The sequence below is a fragment of the Chlamydotis macqueenii genome, chromosome 2 (genome assembly GCF_036417535.1).
Source record: "Chlamydotis macqueenii isolate bChlMac1 chromosome 2, bChlMac1.mat, whole genome shotgun sequence".
In the NCBI taxonomy this organism is placed as follows: domain Eukaryota; kingdom Metazoa; phylum Chordata; class Aves; order Otidiformes; family Otididae; genus Chlamydotis; species Chlamydotis macqueenii.
The window spans coordinates 17,578,449-17,599,179 of record NC_141557.1 but is presented as its reverse complement, the minus strand read 5'-3'; the positions used below and the strand labels follow the sequence as shown (position 1 = coordinate 17,599,179).

The 20,731-nt window shown below is 38.9% G+C and overlaps 1 protein-coding gene across 3 annotated transcripts in view; it reads left to right on the top strand.

Annotated features, from left to right (window-relative positions):
- The window catches only part of MYO3A (myosin IIIA), a 119,518-nt gene that overhangs the window by 30,341 nt on the left and 68,446 nt on the right, over window positions 1-20,731 (top strand). For all 3 annotated transcript variants that reach the window (XM_086741556.1, XM_086741555.1, XM_086741554.1), the window contains exons 5-8: window positions 12,079-12,155; window positions 13,455-13,600; window positions 15,268-15,333; window positions 15,747-15,902. In XM_086741556.1, coding sequence (XP_086597682.1) covers window positions 12,079-12,155; window positions 13,455-13,600; window positions 15,268-15,333; window positions 15,747-15,902 — 445 coding nt within the window. The remainder of the gene's footprint in view (window positions 1-12,078; window positions 12,156-13,454; window positions 13,601-15,267; window positions 15,334-15,746; window positions 15,903-20,731) is intronic.

The window sequence follows — 20,731 nt, the reverse complement described above, 5'->3', positions numbered from 1 at the left end:
TGAGTTTATAGCATCTCCACACCAGTGCTTCTGGGGCTCCGTTGCTTATCAAAAAGCTGTCAGATAGAAGTTTTAGCTTAAATTGCCCAAGCCACAAGAAATTTCAAATACTGTTACCAGGGAAGCATCCTCTCTCATCACATCCATCCACTATGATCATTTAGATCAGCAGAGATAAGGAAAATTATTGGGTTTTATTACTACAGATAAGGAGATCCAGGAGGATCTACTCTGAGCACATCACATGATCACAGAGTCAGTCCCTGAATTCATTAAACTTCTAGATACATTATAAAGTACATTTTTTCCTTGTAAGAGAAGGTTAACTGAAGGCAGTTTCGCTACCTGAACATTTGTGCAAATTAGCTGTTAAGCTGTTCTGGTGGAAAACCTTTGGAGAGGGATGTTACGCCTGAGAATCGCAGCAGTTATGCTCCAAGCAAGGAGAATCCTCTACCACATCAATACAAATAATAAATAGCTGTATTCAAATGTAGCTGCTATATTTTCAGTATAGAATAGAGATTTGATAGAAAAATACACATTTACATTAAAGTTAATGCCCTGCAGCACTTTAAAAGGTGAGAGCTATATAATATATTGTATAAAAAGAGTGGGAGGCCAGGAAGGTGTGAACCAAATTACCTGTTTATAAATATTCTTAATTATATTCACAGTTGCTTATTAGTGTTCTGGGAAGGAAATCTTTCATATCTGTTTCTCAGATTTCTGTTTGTATGCAGTGGATTGATGTTAAAGAGCCAGATTTCAAAAGAAATTTTAGCCACTAGAGGTGCAGAAAAGCACCTAATAAATTTTTCAGAAACTTACCACGTTTAAATTCAAATTAATTTAATGCTAGATACCTTTTGAAAGTCTTGTGACAAATTATCTACAGCTTTTACTGCCTAAAAATCTTTCACTGTCTGACTTTGTTTCATCAGTTGAAAAACTGGCCTGAAGTCACTTGCACACATAGTGACATAGGGTGTGCAAGTGTAGTAAAAATTCATATATTCATCTGTATCTTACAATGTGTAACCAATTTCATAGGGAGCTGAGTGCATAACATCTGCTGATACTGACAAATACTTACTTCTTTGAATAGCCCTCTCAATTCAGTTTCTTTTCTTGAAATCAGGATGCTGCACAGGGCCTTTCATTTTAGTCTAAGACACAATTCCCATTTGGAAATTCTGCGACATGAAATAATATGCTGTTCCAAAATGGGAGAAAAGAAACTTAGAATCATAGAATAGTTAGGTTTGGAAGGGACCTTTAAAGGTCATGTAGTCCAACCCCCCTGCAAGGAGCAGGGACATCTCCAAACAGACCAGGTTGCTCAGAGCCTCATCCAACCTGGCCTTGAATGTTTCCAGGGATGGGGCATCCACCACCTCTCTGGGCAACCTGTTCCAGTGCTTCACCACCCTCATGGTAACAAATTTCTTCCTTATATCTACTATAAATCTACCTCCTTCTATTTTAAAACCATTACCCCTCGTCCTATCACAACAGGCCCTACTGAAGAGTTTCTCCCCATTTTCCTTATAAGCCCCCTTGAGGTACTGGAAGGCCACTATAAGGTCTCCCTGGAGCCTTCTCTTCTCCAGACTGGACAGCCTCAACTCTCTCAGCCTGTCCTCATAGGAGAGGTGCTCCAGCCCTCTTATCGTTTTTGTGGCTCTCCCCTGGACCCTCTCCAGCTGGTACATGTCCTTCTTATGTTGGCAGCTCCGGAGCTGCACACGGTACTCCGGGTGGGGTCTCATGAGAGCAGAGTAGATGGGCAGAATCACCTCCCTCAACCTGCTGGCCACGCTCCTCTTGATGCAGCCCAGGATACGGTTGGCTTTCTGGGCTGCAAGTGCACATTGCCAGCTCACATTGAGTTTCTCATCCACTAGTACCTCCCAGTCTTTCTCCTTAGGGCTACTCTCAATCCGTTCTCCACCCAGACTGTATTTGTGCCTGAGATTGCCTCAACTCATGTGCAGGACCTTGCACTTGGCCTGGTTGAACTTTATGAGGTTTGCAGAAGCTCTGCATGAGGTTGGCCCACCTCTCCAGCCTGCCAAGAACCCTCAGGATGGCATCCCTCCCCTCCAGCGTGTTGACTACATCACACAGCTTGGTGTCGTCGGCAAATTTGCTGAGGGTGCATTTGTCAGTGAACTTAGCTGTATTATTATTGTTATTATTTTAACTTTGGTCTGAAAAAGTCCAAGTGACATTTAATTTTGAAACATTTTATAGAATCATAGAATCATAGAATGGTTAGGGTTGGAAGGGACCTTCAAAGGTCATGTAGTCCAACACCCCTGCAAGGAGCAGGGACATCCCCAACTAGATCAGGTTGCTCAGAGCCTCATCCAGCCTGGCCTTGAACGTTTCCAGGGGTGAGGCATCCACCACCTCTCTGGGCAACCTGTTCCAGTGTTCTACAACCCTCATTGTAAAAAATTTTTTCCTAATATCCAATCTAAATCTACCTCCCTCTATTTTAAAACCATTACCCCTTGCCCTGTCACAACAGGCCCTACTGAACAGTCTCTCCCCACACATTTTATATGTTTCTGAAATCCCCTGCAATTGCAGTGAGTGTGGCAGCTTGAAAGCCAGAGCTTCTTGCACTTACATGTTACTGAAAGAAGAGGATCTTAGAGGATGTAACTTCCTATTAGCAAGGTAGACAGGTTGCTGAGGTGTGGAGACTCATGGAGGAAAGAACCATTTTTCCACTAAAAGATTTGAAACATCTACAGTCATGTGGCAAGTGATTCTTTTAGCTAAAAAGAAGAGAGTGTAATGCTGATGGAAAATTCCTCTTCGGCTGTATTTTTGAGGGTTGACCTTGTAGGATGATAGTCCTGAGCAAAAGCACAGGTAGCTCGTACTTCTCTGGGATTGCTGAAGCCTGCTGTCACAGAGTGGAAAGGTAACAGGATGGGCAGCTGTTGCCTTGGAAATGTCTAGAAAAAAATGTAAGTATAAATTGTACTTCAACACTTAGGCAAAGACATAGTTTTCCAGCAGCACTGTTCCTTGCTGAAGGCGATGTCCTTCTATGCATCAAATGAAAACATACTTTCATACCACATGTAATTAGACTGTTTATATTATTACCATATAAGGTCATTGGGAGAAAAAAAAAGTCAGACATGTGGATGGATATTAGAAATATTCATGTTTCCATAATGAAAATAAAATATTGGAGGATTCATTAAATCTTTGGAACTGAAGCCTTTTTCTAACTACAGGAGATCCCATGTTTCCCCCCAGTTTGCCTGGTACTGTCACTGTGGGAAAGTGGATATTTAAAAGAATTGGCACTGTCCATTTTCAGTTTATTCTGAGGCATTTCATTAATGATATCTAAAACTCACCATCATTAGAGCCTCAGGATAAGCAATACGTAGGAAAGATCTAAGGTTTTTTATAGGTAAAGCAGGTTCCAGGAGAAGACACAGAAAGAAGGTAATATAATCTCACTGCTGCTGGCAGATGGTGGAAAACTACAAGCTGTTCTGCATGCAGTTAATAGATTAATGACTTCAAGGGTTCCTTTAGTAGTATGGATAAAGAGATTGCATAATTAAAACATGTATTGTAACATTAATGGAATATATAGCAAAGGGAGGGTGATTTTTGTACTTCAAACATGCTTAGTTTGCATTTTTATTGTTTTGTTTCAAGTGTTAGAAGTGTTGTATTTAAAAGTTGCACATGCATATTGTCTCTGCATTCCAAATGGAGTCTCAGATATCATACTCTGCATGTAGCTAAAACAGTTGTTTTATCATGGATATGTAGTAGCCTGATTTAGCCCAAGTATGACTCACTGGGGAAAAAAAAACGGATTGAGGGAGGGAATACTGTATTGCTTTATCTAGCCGTACTGAAAACTGACATTACTTTGTTTATTACTTGAACTATTTCTTCCATGCAGTTTGGAAACTGCAGGTAGACAGAGGTTAGCTTTTGTGTTTGGAATGTAATAGGATTATTATTTTATTATGGAGAGAACGATCATTCTTCTTTTAAAGATATTTGAAGTCATCCAAAGTTAAGAGCCAAGGAAATCCTAATACTGGCATTTCTGGATAGCTTTCTTATTATTCAAGATTGCAATTTAGTGAAAGAAACCAATTTTAAGACTCTTCTTGATGGTGTATTTTTATATCGACTCTGTTTTTTACTTTTAAATGCATATGTAATTTCATTTAGATTATAACTAAAGAATATATTAAGTTCATTTCATAACTCAGTTGAGTTCATAAATTAAATTTCTTGGAGTTTTTTTCCCCTAGAAAGAGTGTGTAGTCATTCTGCCAACATTCTCTGTTGTGACTCAGCAGTGGTGTGCTACTTCTTCCTTGCAAATTATGGAATGTTACTAATGCATTACCACTGCTAGAGATTGGAAACAATTGATCAATGTAAGTTAGAATGCATAGGTATTTTTGTTATGTTTTATTGCATGATATTCTTGCCTATTCTGATACAGAAATACAGACCAAAATATTTAAAATGCTGTGATTGTACTAAACAGGTTGAGTTTTTGAAGTGTAGATGAGCCAGCAGCTGCTCTAATGACAAAGTGAGAGTAGTAAAATCAGTTGCATTGGACAGTATGTCCAAAAGAATAGGGACAATCTCAAAGTAATTAATGAGTCCATGGTAGGACTCCATCTTAGTGGTTCTATCTGCTTAATTGCTCACCTCTCCTGGTTTTCTGATGCATGAAGGAGCTTTCTGCTGGTTTTGTGGGGAAGATATCTGGAATCTTGGGTCAGAGATTGGGGAGGGAACCACAGCACCCAGCTTTATCCTTTCAGCGTGACACCTCACCAGCTCTCGTGTTCCCTTACTGTGACACAGTGCTATGGCCTCTCCCTATCACAAACAGGCTTGATGGATGCAGTTTGTTGAGTAATCATGGATCAGTCTAGCAAGCCTTGTCTGGCACATGGCATTGCAGAGGGGGAGAAGGCGCACAGCCCTGTGCTGCAAATGCGTACAGTACAGGTTGGGCTACAATGGACTGTAAGTCTAGAGCCACCTTGTGCTCAGTGAATAGGTTGAGAAATCAGTTGTGAATGATTTGAGTCTTGGGGCATTTTGGGGAAGGACCTTTTAATCTCTATTCTTTTCAATGCATATCATGGCTCCCAGCCTTGCCTGTCCTGCTGACATTGAAGAGGAGCTCAGTATAACCTTGAGCAGTTTTCCAAGCTTTTGTAGATTACTTCATCTGAAGTAGTCAAAATATCCTATTGTGTCTCTTTCTTCTTGCCCTCCATTAGCTATAAATACTGTCTGAATCATTCAGCAAAAAATGAAACAATTAATTAAAATAATTTAATTTGAAAGTATTCAAAAATAAAATAATTTTCTTTCTGCCCTTAGCTTACTTTAAGCAGTGATTCATAGCAAGACTTGTATTTGCCTCAGTCATTCTAGCATGCATCTTTAATAAAGCTGTCTGCTTCACTGATTCAGATCAAAACCAGACTATTATTGTGTTGTCATTTCTGCATACCATGTAGCATGGCATTCACATGTTGCTTCTAAAAAGCATTTACTAGGGGACTATGGCAGAAGCCAATAAAAATAAAAGACTTTGAAGAAAGCTTTCTTCGTGAGCAGATTGTCAAACTGCTTTGAACCCAATCAAAGTAATAAGTCCAAATTTTTCAAACCAGGGTTAGCAGGGATAAGATGGATTGCATTGACTTGAGCTGTGGAGCATTTTCATTGTTGAACGTTTCTTTGTTGATGGCTTAGTCCTTAGAAACTTATTTTATGGGGTATGTGTGAATGAAAACCTTTGTGCTGTCCAGTCAAGAAAAAAAAAGAAATCATGTGGCCAAATGCTGTATCCAGGATAAGCTGTTCACTTGGTCTTTCAAATATTTTCTTCTACTAATTCACATAAGGATGTTACCGATGGCTTAAACATTAAAGAAGCTTGACACAGAAAGCTGGTGTCATATGCCAGAGACATAGGAAGCGAGAAAATATCCCTTTCTGGGCAGAAGAGGCTTCCTCTTGGTTTTTCTTATGGGTCACAAAATAGTAATCTCTTGAGGTTATTGGAAACCTTCTGGTCTCACCTGTGTGTACTAAGATCCATTCATTTTTACCTGAATGTTGAACCCAGTGACTCATTTGACTGATGTATTCCAGTCCTTAGGTATTTTAAATATTCTGTCTCACCAGCATAGATGTTACCAGTAACCCAGACAACCTTAACAGGAAAATCATGTCATGTGACAAGGAGAAAAACCTCCAGGGTTTTCCCAGTCATACAGGGAAAAAATCCTTTTTGGATCTCAAAAGCAGCAGTCAGTTTGAAATCTAATATGTGAGGAAGGCAGCATCTAAGAAGCAGGACTTTCCTCACCATTATACTGCACCAGATTGTGTATAGCTGCACAAATCCCTGAGGCTTCAGAGAAGACTAGTTCCCCTATCTAAGTACATCTGGCCAATTGTGCATCAGGAAAATGAATGTTCCTGTGCATCCCTTTCAGGAAACCAGCTGAAGCCCCGAAGCATGCGATTTGATTAGAATCGTTGGCGTTGTGCCGCACTGAACTGTTGAGCATGTGGAGGGCAATCCGTGGTCGCCTGCTCTTCCAGGAGCCATGGAGAAAGGGTGCAGTCAGAGTTGTAGACTAAGGGAAGCTAGAGTACGCTGCCACACCGTCCTGCTCAATCTCCTGTAATACGAAAGTTCTTGAATTTCTTAAACAAAGAAGCTGTGTTAAAACTTTTTGTTTAAAAAAGATTATATATCTCATGGATGTAGTGAACATTCTGCTTTTTTTAGGTGGTTGGTTGTTGTTTTATTATCAGTATGTATCTTTTAGTGCTTCTGTATCTGATTTAGGATTTTCATTTTGTTCCTTATATGCCTAAAAATGCTTTTCTTTGTCTTTAATCCTCGTGGTGACTTTACTGTGAAAGCCACTGGACTTTAACACCTTTAGTTTTCCATTTATATCACCTCTCTTGTTTATTTTACAGTATAGACTCACTGGTTTTTATCCTCCTTTTACTCCATGGCTCTTAGTTTTATATTAAACACAACAGATTTTTCATCTCTCAGGCAGTTCCTGTATGTGGTCTTCTGGATGCTAAGTTTTTTATCTTTCTGGAGTTGTAAAGGGCCATTTTGGATATGCCCTAACATTAACATCTGCAGTGTGTGTTTTCCTAAGTATTTGGGAAACTCTAGTTTTTCAGTGGCCATTGTCTTGGCAGCCTGTTTCACCATTAAAACACTATATGCAAAGGAAAACTTACCCTTGGTAGAGGAAGATCAGGTCAGGGAGCATTTAAACAAACTGGCCATACACATGTCCATGGGACCTGATGGGAAGCACCCAGGAATGCTGAGGGAGCTTGCCAAGTCCACTTTTGTTAATCTTCAAAAGGCCTTACAGATTGGGGGAGGTTCCTGAGGACTGTAAGAAAGCTATTGTCACTCCTGTCTTCAAGAAGGGCAAGAAGGAGGATATGGTGAACTACAGGCTGGTCCCACTTTGAACCCTGGGAAGGTAATGGAGCAGATCATCCTGGAAATAATTTCCAAACATATGAAGGACAAGAAGGTATTTGGGAGTAGGCAGTGTGGATTTATGAAAAGGAAATAATGCTTTATCATAACATAACAACACCTTTCAACATAAAATGCTGCTGAAAATTGTAATTTTTTTGTCTCCTCATTTCCATTGTAGTGGTCAGAACCTGATTTTAGTTCTGGATTTAATTTGAGGACTCGTCACTGAGCAGAAGTTCTCAGGCATACTTTTCTGTCAACAGCTCACCCAAGGAAACGATATTGCCCCTGTGCTCTTTTCATTTAAAAGTCTGGTTTTGAGGTCAGTTGATAATCTATGAGGAATTCTGAACACCGACATTGTTTCAAAAAGGTTCTGAAACGTCTTTTCTGAAGCCGTCAAACCAACCGCTTGTGTCCTTATGATTCGTTAGTAACATTTTCTATGAAATATCTTTATGTTTTCTGTCCATGCTAAATAATTAAATCTGGGAGAAGCTCTCTGATCTCCCTTTACAGTCTTAGTGGGGATGCTGCCATACGTGCGATACGATTGCATGTGGTTGTGCATCTGGTGTGTTGTAACATTTGCCATTTGGACTATCAGAGTTGCTTTGTTTTAATCTTGTTCTTTCCCTGTTGTCTTTCATCATTATGGAGTAAGAAGGAATTATGTGTATTATGTTTTTTAGCATTTTGTATGCATTTCAGCTGATCTGTTGGAGATGATCCTGTCTGGATATGTACCATTACACAAATACACTCTGAAAGAAGGAAATAAACAAATAAGATCATGTCAAAGATAACAGCAATTACAAAGGAGTTGAGTTATGACCCCACAGTTGTGAGCGAAGTAGCTCCTTCTCTGTGTGCATCTTGACAGCAATGGCAGCTTCTTGTCAAAGTGAAAAGCCTTAAACCATTAGGACCTGTTGCTTCCAGGTGTAGTAAAAATGTGGAGTTGAATGATTTGTGAGGGACTGCCTTTACACCATCAGGCAGAGAGGCAAGGAAGGAGAGGCTGCTTTTTGCAGCAAACATGGAACGGGGATACTAAAACATACCTGCCAGCAGACTTAAGGGGAATGCAGTGTAAGATGTTCCTGCTTTTTAACACGTGTTTCTCTAGGAAATTAAAAAAATGTTGGGAAATAATTCAAAGCACTACAGCCTGTTTAGATCTGCAAGGTTAACAGTGTGAGCAGTTTTGATCCAGAGACTAGCTTGAGGAGTAATCGAGTTGCATGTTCTTAATCAAAAGGTCACAAAGGGGATGCTCTGGTAGGTAGTGGACACTAAAGGCACAAATGAAGAAGGGTTATGGAAGAGGGAGCCAGAGGCAGTGTGATAGCTAGCGTGTAAGTCTTTGGGGTAGAGTCTGTGTTTTTATGTATGAAGACAGTGGCTAGCGTGTTGGGAATGCAGTCTCCCTGCCGCATGCCAAATGTGAATTTAGTAGAATTTGCTAGGGCTCACCATTCGCCCATTAGCATCAACCAGTAAAACATGCATACTTCTGTCACAGGACATAATCATAAAATGATGTTTACAGCCTCCCAATTTAGATCAGAATAGTGTCTGCTCAGATTGGGCGCTACTCTGAGACAAATCTTACCTAATTATAGGGAGCTCATTTCTGCACTGGTTTTCTTTTACTGAGTGCTAAGGTCATAAGTAGGTGGCTTTACTTTCAATGTTATTCCAATATGCCAGTTTTTGCAATGAAAAGCTTGCGTATTGATGGTGTAAGTCTGCTAATTTCCCATTTTTATTAGTAAACTAATGCTTAAAAAAAAGGAAGAAAAAAAGCCTTTTTCCAACTGTATGAACAATATTTTCGTTAGGGTATGGTGTGTATTGGTGCTATCAATGTATTTATTTATTAAGCTTTTAACTTTCATAAGATTTACAATTTGTGTGTAATGAAACACAAATTTATGACATATTTTTAGGTTTTCGTAGGAGAATATTTGACTCATTTTGCAACAAAGCAGTAGTAAAGGAGAAAGGGGGAGGAGCAAGATGTTTTTGTTAGAAAATATACAAGATAAAAAAAGCTGGCCAGCTATATGCTTGACTGGTTACTGAAATGCTAGAAGAAATGTTACTAAGTGTGGAATTACATCATCTTTCCTATGTACACAGAAAAAGCCCAAGGAAATATCATTTGTCGTAAGACCTACACTCCATAATCTGAAATGCCACTTTACTGCTAAGAGCAAAAGGCTAAAAAAACCAACGAAACAAAAAGCACACAAAAACCCTAAAAGCCTTAAGAAAGTAGTGGTGAACAATTAAAATTAAATCAGCTTGTTACTGAAGTAAAGAAAGGGAGAGGAAGAAAAAATTCTTCCGTTTATTTAGTAATTATAGTTCAAAGAGAAAAAAGTCCAGCAGTGCACAGACAGAGAAGATTGTGCACCTTAATGTTCCTTTTATATTTTTTTTTTCCTTATGTCTACAGAAAGCTATGGGTATTTATAAAATCTGGCACTGGAATAATAAAAATTTAGTTAGTGCCTTTCTTTGCCTGCAAATCTGAATCTTGTTTCCACATCCAAGACTGCAAAATAGAGCTTAGCACAGGGGACTCCCACAGCACGTAGAAGGGGAGAGTAGCCTCCTGTCCCTCCAAATCCAAGGATCACATAATGATGTCCATTGGCATCACTGCAACAGTGACAGACCTGTGGTGATGTGTGCTTACTCTTTGCTTTCTGAATGACGTGTTTTGCTGAGGGCTCAGAACAGCCACAGGCTCCATGAGCTGGAAGCTGGACCTCATACAACTCTTTGAGGCAGCAAAAACAAAGCCCCTGCTTAGCTGAGCTGAAGCAGGATTGATGGACTTTGCGCTAAGACTCACATTGTCCTGCTTTCCATGGTGCAAACACTATGTGATGGACTTTCTGCAGGCACAGAAAGAGAAAGATTCCACTTTCTCAAGCCAAGAGTAAGTAGACTAGAGGGAGGCAGCCACAAAAGCAATGGTTGTGTTTGTCTCAAAGGAACAGGCGGGATCTTTCATGCTGGCTTTTTTTTTGCCTTATTTTCAGCAGTTGTATACATTTCTGTGACGGACAAATGCAGATATTTTGTGAATCAGAGCTGAACACATAGCTTTAGAGTGAAAATACGGATCAAGTCCTCTGTGGTTTATTGACCACCACGGAAAAAAAAAAAAACCTAAACAATCAAATTCTATCTAGACAGAGGTTTGATTAGTATTTCCACTGGGCAGTTAATGTGAATTGCTCCTGTTATGAACCATCTGCAGAGTTTTCAGGAAGATAAGACAATACAGAGTTGAAGCTGGCCAGTGGTGCTCACTGGAGCTTCAGGTATTTCAGAATAATGAAATGGCACTCACAGTGTGAAACTGAGTCTTTTTACTTCAGAGAAAGCAGATGTATGTATGAAGGCAAAATAAGTTTGCTTCAGTGTCAATCAGACTGAAGTTGGAAGAGGAGTAGAGCACAGCACCCTTCTTGCCATCCATGATATCAGCACTTCACAATATGCCTCTGGTGGACTTCATAGTCGGCTGTGACTCATATATCCATGACGGTGCAGGACTTGTTAGCGAAAGGGCTCTTTTTCTCCATATGTGGACCTCACAGTTGATTGTCACCCATAAATACATAACAGTTCAGGACATGCTAGCTGAAGGGCTGGTTTTCTACATGCGTTGTACTCTTTCCTTTGCACACACTAGAGATATTTCCAAGCAATACACCCTTGGCTTGTAAGGCAGGAAATTGGTGTCAGGCTGGTCAGAAGTGTGCTGCAGCCCACTCAAATTCCTAGTATTTCAGTGTCTTTTAATTAAAAACTGTAAGGAATCTTTAGGGTTTAGAGTTCAGTTTCCAGTCTTGGCTTGAAATAGTTAATTCCTTAAACTACAGCTCATGTTACAAAGCTGATTTGCAGGCACTTGATGTTGCTTTGAGAATGTGCTTGGAGCATGGAGAGACTTCTGGTTTTGTAAGAAATTTTGAGGTTTCACTGTTTTGCTGTTTCTTTTTTTTATGGCAGAGCAGCTAAGAGATGAGGATAAGTATCTTTTATAGTGTTCAACCTGAAATATATAATAATGAAACAGAGGTCTAGTGTCAGTACTGAGCATTAAAAAAAAAAAATAATCTGTGGAAAGTACAACACTTTTTTTTTCCCCTCTAAAGTGCTTTACTGCTCTCCCAAAACAGGATATAGAAAAACTGTAATTAGCCAGTCAAAATATATGGAGTCAAGATTACTAAGGAAATGCTCATTTGGGACTAAATCCTGGTCCTGCTGAAGCCACTGGAAACAAAGGATGTGGAGAACCTCAGCTGAAGTGTTGAGTACCTTTGAGGACTGGGCTTCTCTTTCCAGGGAACTGGAAAGATGTATTTGAGATCTACCTGCAGAGGAAGTTGTAGCGTGACAAGACAGTGATGGCACCATTCAGAAGGGCTCTCTTGGATGGAAATAGCAGTTACTCTGATTATAGCTTCCCTTCATTCTTCCAGGTGTGTCTGCTCAGCTGACCAGCACTCGTCTCCGTCGGAACACCTCCGTGGGCACCCCATTCTGGATGGCTCCAGAGGTTAGATTCGCGTTTCAAAACATTTTGTCAGTGGTATTCAAGATGCCATATTCTGCATTTCTTCTCTTTCTTTGTCTTTCTTCCTGACCACTGGACCTTTCACCAAATGAAATAGCAATGTCCTTTAAAAAAAGTGTTTAAAACCTTTTATTCTTACATGTTTGCAAGGATTAAGTTAAAATGGGGTTTATTTTTGAAATTGCAATGTTAGAGCCAGAAATCAAGACATTTAATTGCTTGCTAAAATGTTAAGTGGAGAGTGTACTGCCATTGTTCCTTTCCAGCCTTCCAAGCTCTGAAACTATAGGTATTTCATGTCCCCATGAATGGAAAGAGCCCAGGGTGGTACTGTGATATGTTCTAGCTTTTATTTTGGAATTTCTACACCTGGAAAGTTTTTAATACTATATATCCATAGCTGACAGCAAGAAATGGAAGAGGTTATTATGATTACATAAGATATACTATGTGTCTTTGGAGATTTTTCCAGCCTGAAATTGAAGCATATAAAGATACATTTTAAGCTGAAGCAGGAAAAATATTTTGTTATAAATAAGCCTATGTACTTACACTATTTGTGTGCACAGAAACATATGCATATACGTCTATTTATAGCACATGAAACTACTGTTTATACACATGCAATTTTATAAACATACTCTGTTTATACACATTGATCTAGCCATGTAGCTAATGGGATATACTTTAGTTTGGACCTGAAGCTAATGGGCTGAACAATTCTAGATTGTGGATGAGCTGAGAGGTATATGAAACTAAACACATTTGCTGTAATCCAGTGGCAATCACATTGTTAAGAAATTAGCTTGATCTTGAAATTGTCTGATTTGACTAGACTAAGGACCCAGGAGGAGACAGTGCATTCAACTTCTGCTTTGCTGCTTGTTTCACTTCATAGGGAGAGCAGTGTAGGTCCATTAGTTATTTTTCAGGAATAATCCATAGAAAGGAGATTTAGGGTTGCTGAGTTTCCTTCTACTTCATTCAGCCATGGGATGCAGTTTACCACCTTCAGCTGAAATGTCAAGGATTTGCCCCCTTTTGTCAGATCAGGGAACTTCTGGTCAGAGAACCTGGTGTTCATGGACACCTGCTTTCTCTAGTTTAAGCATTACTCTTTTTTTTTTGGCAACAGGATGCTTTAGCTTGCTAAATATGTGCAAGTGTGTTTATTTCACCAGATATCTCCATCCTGTAAGAGAGATTCCCCCAACTGTGAGTGTGCTCTCAAATGCAGACATTTGACCACCCAGTGACCATCCCAGTCTTTTACTCCAACAGGTGATTGCCTGTGAGCAGCAGCTAGATAGCTCCTATGATGCCAGATGTGATGCCTGGTCACTGGGTATTACTGCAATAGAGTTGGGAGATGGAGATCCACCCCTTGCTGATTTGCACCCTATGAGGGCACTCTTCAAAATACCAAGGTAATATCTTGATGTGTTTATTTCTTGCTGGGTTAGACTGAATTTTTTCCTTAACTGTTATTTTCTTCAAACTTAGACTGTATAAGTATGTGGAGTTTCTTCATATTATTTATACTAGGAGGAGGTTAGAATAGTTTGTCCGGATGTATTTTCTGCAGGCTCTGCTTCAAACATGTGCACACGTTGAGAAGTTTAGAGCTGACTGTGGCTACATTTGAGAAAAAGCCATAAGGCCTTCTCCTGAGTGGGCTGCTGCCCAATATACAGGAGTGCAGGACTTAGCTGAGTCCCCTATATTCTGTTACAAAGGATGGCTTATGATAGAAATACAGAGTCTGAGTATGCCACTGTGGTGAACAGGCCCCACACCTGTCCTCACGAGTTATCTCATGTCCTTTGAAGCAAAGTATTGTTCCACCACTCACATATATTTAGGCTGCCACTTTTCATTGGCTTGTGCTGCTTCTGGCAGTTCCAGTGTTGCTGTCCTTGAGCAGTGCAAATAGCAACTTCTTTTGTGTTTTCTTTGAAGCCAGAGATAAAAGTACCCAAAGTGCCACTTACAGTCTTTCAAAGAACACCAGTCTCAACATCTGTGGGGGATGATCATACAGGAGTTTGTGGATTTCACTCTAACAGTTGGAGCAGTAGCACAACAGTTGAGACCACATAGTATACATGAGTGCTTCAAGTTCTTTTCAGCCAAGTCACCCAAATTAACTTAAGAAATCTTGTCTGTCATGGCACTGAATCAGAGCATGAATGCTCTTCTCACCTTTACTTGCTATGGGAAAAGCAATTACAAATTGCTATGGTCAGTCATTTCAGCTAGGCCTTCAAAAATCATCTGGTTTATACCCTTACAAATATTGGGCACCTTTCTGCACTGGAGCAAACATAAGATCAATACCCTTTCATTCCATTAAGTAAAACCCGAAAGTGATAGTGTAAACATTAAGCAGCACCTAAAGAAAAGCAGTTATGACAAGTGATTGAAAATAGACAGAAAAGTCACCTCGTCTATAGGTCATTCCTTTTGTCTTCATGACTATACTTGGTGAAAATGACACTTCTGTTTGAATAGAAGACTGTTAAAACAATTTGAACCAAACTGACACCTAGAATAAACTGCTCTAACAACAGAAAAGAAAGTAGTAGTAGTAATCTACAATAGATCTGTATTTAGTCCTTTACTTGACTTCTGATTATCTTCTGATGAATGACAAACAGTTAATAAAGAGCTAGTTCCTTCTGGCACTTTGTTCAGCAAGTTGATTAATTCCTTCTGGGAAAACTTAAAATAGAATTTCTTTTAAAAAATTATCTTAAGAAAGTGTATTGTTTCAGGCTCAAAAAGGTAAACTTGCCATTACAAGTGAATAGTGATTAATGGGTTGTTGGTTTCATTTCCATTTATTGATTTGATTGAAAAAATTATAGTGATTCTTAGCTATGCTTGGTAAATCATCTCTGTGCTATTTCTCTGTTAGTTATGTAAAGTAGGAGAACCAGTGAGGCATTGTATCATCTACCCATGCTCCTTTTACCAGTGGAAATCAATATCTTTTTTCAGTGGCCTTCTAAAACTCATTACTCAACCTGCCTTCACACATTGTTTTTTGTCAAGTGAGTAGCTTATTACCTTATCATCACACTGACCTTTGCAGGAATCCTCCTCCAACACTACAGCAGCCTGAACTGTGGTCACCTGAATTCAATGACTTCATTAATAAGTGAGTAACAACTGAGACCACTGTAGCTGAATATGGAACATGTGTAAATGTCACGTGTGAAATATCTTTGTGTTCTCTGTGGAAATCTGTTGCTACTAATATTTTTCCTTAAAAGCCTGGTTTGTAAATCCAGTTTGATTTCACAATGAAGCTCCAGATTTAAAACACAAAATAACAACATTTTAATATCCTTAATATTTCTGGTTTTATTAAATTAAAGAATATTTAGTTTTCAAATGCAGTAATTTAACTTCTTGGCCTCATCAATTCTGTGAAATCTTGCAGTTTTCAGTACAGACCTGTTGTGATAACAATGAATGTATTTATTATGGAGGTATGAATGAACTACAGACAAGTATTTCAAAACTTAACAGTGATCCTTCAATGATCATACATTTTTTCTGCTGGTACAGGTGCTTGACTAAAGATTATGAGAAACGTCCAACAGTATCTAGTCTTTTGCAGCATGATTTTATTAAGCAAATTGAAGGAAAAGAAAACGTGCTACAAAGGCAACTCATGGAATTCATTGATGTTCATCAACAAATGGGAGTCACTGAAAAGGCAAGGTAAAAGTAGCTGAAAAGTACACCAGTTGGGACTGTTTTGATACTTTCATGGTTTCAGAATGGCTAGAACTCAGATAAAGATTCGCCTCTCATAAATTCAGCTGGCCAAAAAATAGGGAACGTAATCTTTGGGGTCCCCTTTAGAGCCAATGGAAAGAGAAGGGCATGATGATTCACACGGGGGATGAAACAAACTTTAGAAATGCCTCCCCTTTCTCCTGTGACTCAAGGTGTGGATTAGGATCCCAGTTTTCAGAAAGCTAAGGTTAGGTGAAATTGATGTTTGGCATTTTCTTACATTTCTATCCTCAGCTAATGTTTATTTTAAGCAAGTATGCTAAAAGAAACTATTCAGATTCCTGCAAGAATTGGATACTACCAACTGAAAGAAATGATAGTGGTACCAGATCTTGTGTTGCAAACTTCAAATATTATGTCTTATTGAATAAATACTTTCCTTCTTCCACTAGCATTTAGTAATATCAGTTCTGCATAAATCACTTAGCACCTGATGGCTTCTATTTAAAACAACTGAAAATGTCTTGACTCAATTCTACAATTAAAAAAAAAAACACCCAGTACACTGAAGTAATGTATCAGGTGTGAAATGTAGTAGAAAATTAGTATTGATGTACTACTGTTGCGACTTCTCCTGTGCTTCAAGGTAAAGGATGACAATTTCTTTTTTTTTTAGATGGAACATAACATTTAAAAGACATTTTGGCATATCATCTGTATGGAAAAAGCTTACAAAAATCTGCCACATTTCTTTTCAAACATACTTATAGTAACAATATATACAGCAGTCTTCAGTTCTGATCTTGGAAAATTTTCTATTTATTCTATCCTTTGAAGATAATAATTAAAAAATGTTTCTAAATAATTTGTGATTTTCAAGTTTTCTTGGACTTTGTGCAAGTGGATGTGGGATGAGTAGTAGTTTTTCTGGCATTTTCTCTCTGAGAATAGTAATAATTTATTATCTGAATCTGTGACAAAAAAAAATGCTTATTTAACTAAGGGTGTAATTAAGTGGCATGGTTAAACTAGTAGCCCGGTGTGTAGTGCCCATATCTCAGTTTAGCACTTTAAAATACTAACAAATAGGCTGATAATGGTTTAAATTTCATTTGCATTGATTTAACCAAATCTTTTCATACCAGAGAACAGTGAAGGTAGTATGAAAGACTGCAAGTAAAAATCACTTTTTACAGTCACAGTGCCTATAATCAGTTCAGCTTTAACACATTTATTGACTACATTTGCTGGAAGATTGTCTTCCACAGCAGTGAATGCATAAAAAGGTTAGCTTTCTGCTAAAAACAGTAAGAATACCCATCTTAATATCTATGGGTATCTCTATGCAAGCAAGAAAAGCAGTCATTATTTTCCAGTAGCTGAAACTGTAGTAAAGTATTACATCGTTTCACTTTAGAAGAAATTAGAATTCAAGAATGGCATTTGTTTTTTCTTCTTTTGAATGATAAAAAGATTCTACAAAGATCTTTGAATTCAGTAGTCATACTTTAAAAGAAGTCTTTAAATACTAATGATATGTATCTTCTGATCTTCAATCTGCACAAAGTAAATGGTGTCAACAGAATTCTGTACAGAAGTACCATGTAAATCTGATTCAGAGTCAAGACAGGCTAGGTCGTGACAAGTCACCTGAAGGAGTCTCATCTTAAAATCTCTTGGCTTTGTTTTCTTGATTATTCTGTTCTGGAACTGTTTGTATACTGTTAGGGGCCTACTGTGGAATTCCTGAACTTGTACCAGTTGCTGGCAACTCTCCTTGTAAAGCTCCCTCAGGTCTCTAGTTCACGCTCTCTCGGTCCATAATTTGAAGAGATAGTTCTCCTGCTTGTTGCACTGGGAGGCAGGTAGTTTAAGGGATTAAAAAACCCTTCCTTCCACTGAGGGAAAAAATCCTTGTACCTGTGTCATGTTGTGTAACTGGGCATGCTATATACACTCAAGAAATTTGGTAATGTGGACTTAAAGCTGAAGGTAAGGAATCCAGTTATTTTCTCAGTATGTATTTCCTCTTTTCAAATTACACTTTATTAATAAAAATTATGTATTTAAAAAGAAAAAAGTAAAGTGCCTGGAAGTTAATATCTGAGGTCCAGTCACTGGGTCTTCCTGTGTGCACTATTCCTGTTTTCACTCAAAATCAAATCATCCTCTTTACTTAGCGTGCTGAGGTGTAATTTGGCTCTGACTGCCTTCTGTGGTGGTAGTCTGTTGTAGTTGTGATCCATGTTGTTTCCTGAATATGGAGTTGATGTAGTTCAGAAAGAAGAGACCACGTTAGGTTATGTCACATTTTCTGAGGTTTTTGCAGAAGGCCAGATCCTCAGATCCAATCCTCGTGCGCCAGGGGGGAAGAAGGGTGTGTGATCTCTAGGCATTGAGCGGAGCCACCCTGCAGTCACCATTAGCACCATTGTTCCTGAGGTATTTTCTAACCTCGACAAGTCACTGAGTCATTAGGGCATTGCACTGAGCCCTCTGAACCTTCCCATTATTGTTACTATTCTAGGGAAGAGAAACCTACTTTAAGATCATTGTGCTGCATCCTTTCCAAACACCTAGCAAGAGGAACAGAGCCCACCAACATACTGAGTAACCAGAGAAATCTCAACTTACACTGATAAAACTTTTAAACAGCAATATGCCATAGATTTGCTCCAGACTTAATGAAGATGATGGAAGGTTGTACTATTTTTTTTTCAGTAGCCTCTGAACTTAGTAGCCTCTTATAGCATTAGCTTGTCCGGTGCTAATCAAGGCTCAAAAAGCGTGAATACTAGCGATGAGCTTCATTACAAATTCCACTTTTTGACTTTGAGCAAATACAATACATTTTTCTATAAAGTCATCACTTCTTTATGTTAAAAAAAAAAACTGCATGCAACTGAACCTTTCCTAGCTCAGCTCTCAGGGTCAAGAAATGAAGATGGGAAGAGCATGAGAAAATGTCCCTTGATATTTTCCCATAGCATCTTGACTGAAACATCTGTAAAATCTGCTTTTTGGAATAATGAAGTAAGCAATGGGAGATAAGTTCATGTTAGGGAAGAGGTGAAACAGGCGAAGATGCATACTAAGTGTATTTAATTTGTGGCTTTGTTGTTTAGCATTTGGGTTCTCACTGAACTGTGAATTTGTGGTGAGTGGAGTGACTTTCAGGACAAGGGCCTTGGGCTCCTATAGCGATTGCCTTTATCGTGGCTGCAGCAAGAAAAGCTTGTTTCATTGTGCAGCTTCATAAGGTGATATCTGCCTCTTTTCAGAGTGGTTCATCACTCATAATCGTATTGACACTTCTTTTCCCTCCATCTTTTCAAATTGATGAATTTTCAACTAACAGAAAAAAATCAGTTACATCCTAGTAGTATGATCTCGGGGTTTTATACAAATAAACTTCATCCTGTATCTGTTATTCCAGTCTTCAGGACCACCTATCTCTTTAAATATAGAATTTCAATTCTTTTCTGTGTCGATAGTGACAGAAAAAGTGTGATAATTGAATCTATTGCACAATCTTTAATGAAAATAAGACAAATTCTCTAATGAAGAAACAATCTCATTTGAGCCTGATCATTTACCTTTGAACACTGCTAAGTTTCCCCTCATTAGTGGTGAAAATAATTATTAGAAATGAGTGCTGCAGCATATACCAAAAAAAAAACCTGTTCTAAAAATACACTTCTTGCTAGGCCAAATGAGGGAAAAAAAAACTGCATTGTAAAGAGTTTTACTTTGCAACAGAAATAGCTGTCTTTGAAACGGCCTTCAGAACTGTCGCATCTACACCTGACAGTCAGGCTTGTAAGACTTTTATCTTGAGTTGTTTGGCTGTCTTAATCTTGACTGCTCTTACAATACAATAATCTCTGCAGAAATATGCAATGATTAGTACAATGTGTATTTCCTGAGAATTATGACTCATTCCGGAATGAGCTGCATATGCAAGGGATATTCACTGTACCTAGGTTTCAGCAACTGACTCTGGTCTCCAGGTTGAGTCTCATCTTTATATGCCCTCTAAATAAATATGGGAAAGAGACCCATTCTACTGCAAAGTGATTCAGAGCAGGAGTTTGAGGTGAGCTGAATTACTCTCCTAAGAGTTTGTCCTTCTCTATTTGCCATGTAGGGATTGCACTGATATCCAGTGACAGGGTGCTTAACAGTTGCTCTATTTAACTATTCGGAAAGTTCAGGGATATAAGTTAACATAAAATGTGCATAAAGGTGGTTGACAATTTATTCGCCCCTATTAAAAGCAGGGAGTACCATATAGTTTCCTTCCATGCCTTTCCCTGATTGCGCAGACTTGTGCCACGTATTTTCTGGGTATTCTCTCTTTCTCTCTCTCTCTGACTCATCCTGACAGTTGAAAGCAGCTATAGCAATCCTTCAAGCTCAACTGCAGAGCAGGCTGTAGTGGAGAGTAGGAAGTCACCAGACTAGCTTGACAAAGGCTGTATGAGGGGCAGAGTAAGATAGCTCACACAGAGTCCAGTGCTGCCTTGGTCAAGGTCTCCAGATGGAATCTGTAGCAGAGTAGGGGCTTAAACCTGAGAATTTGGAGTTCCGGACTAATCCTTAAGCACTTCAAGCCACTTCTTCCTCTCCTGTAACTCAGTGTGAGCTTTGTTGTACAAACAAGGCGTGAGCATTCCTGTATTAAGGACACTCCTATGGAGGATGGCTATACTGCAAACTGCTCTCAAGTTGTAGAAGCAAAAAGGAGTTTCTGGCAACATAGGCCTCAGAACAAGCAGGTCTCTAATCCCATGTCCAATCCCCTCTATAGC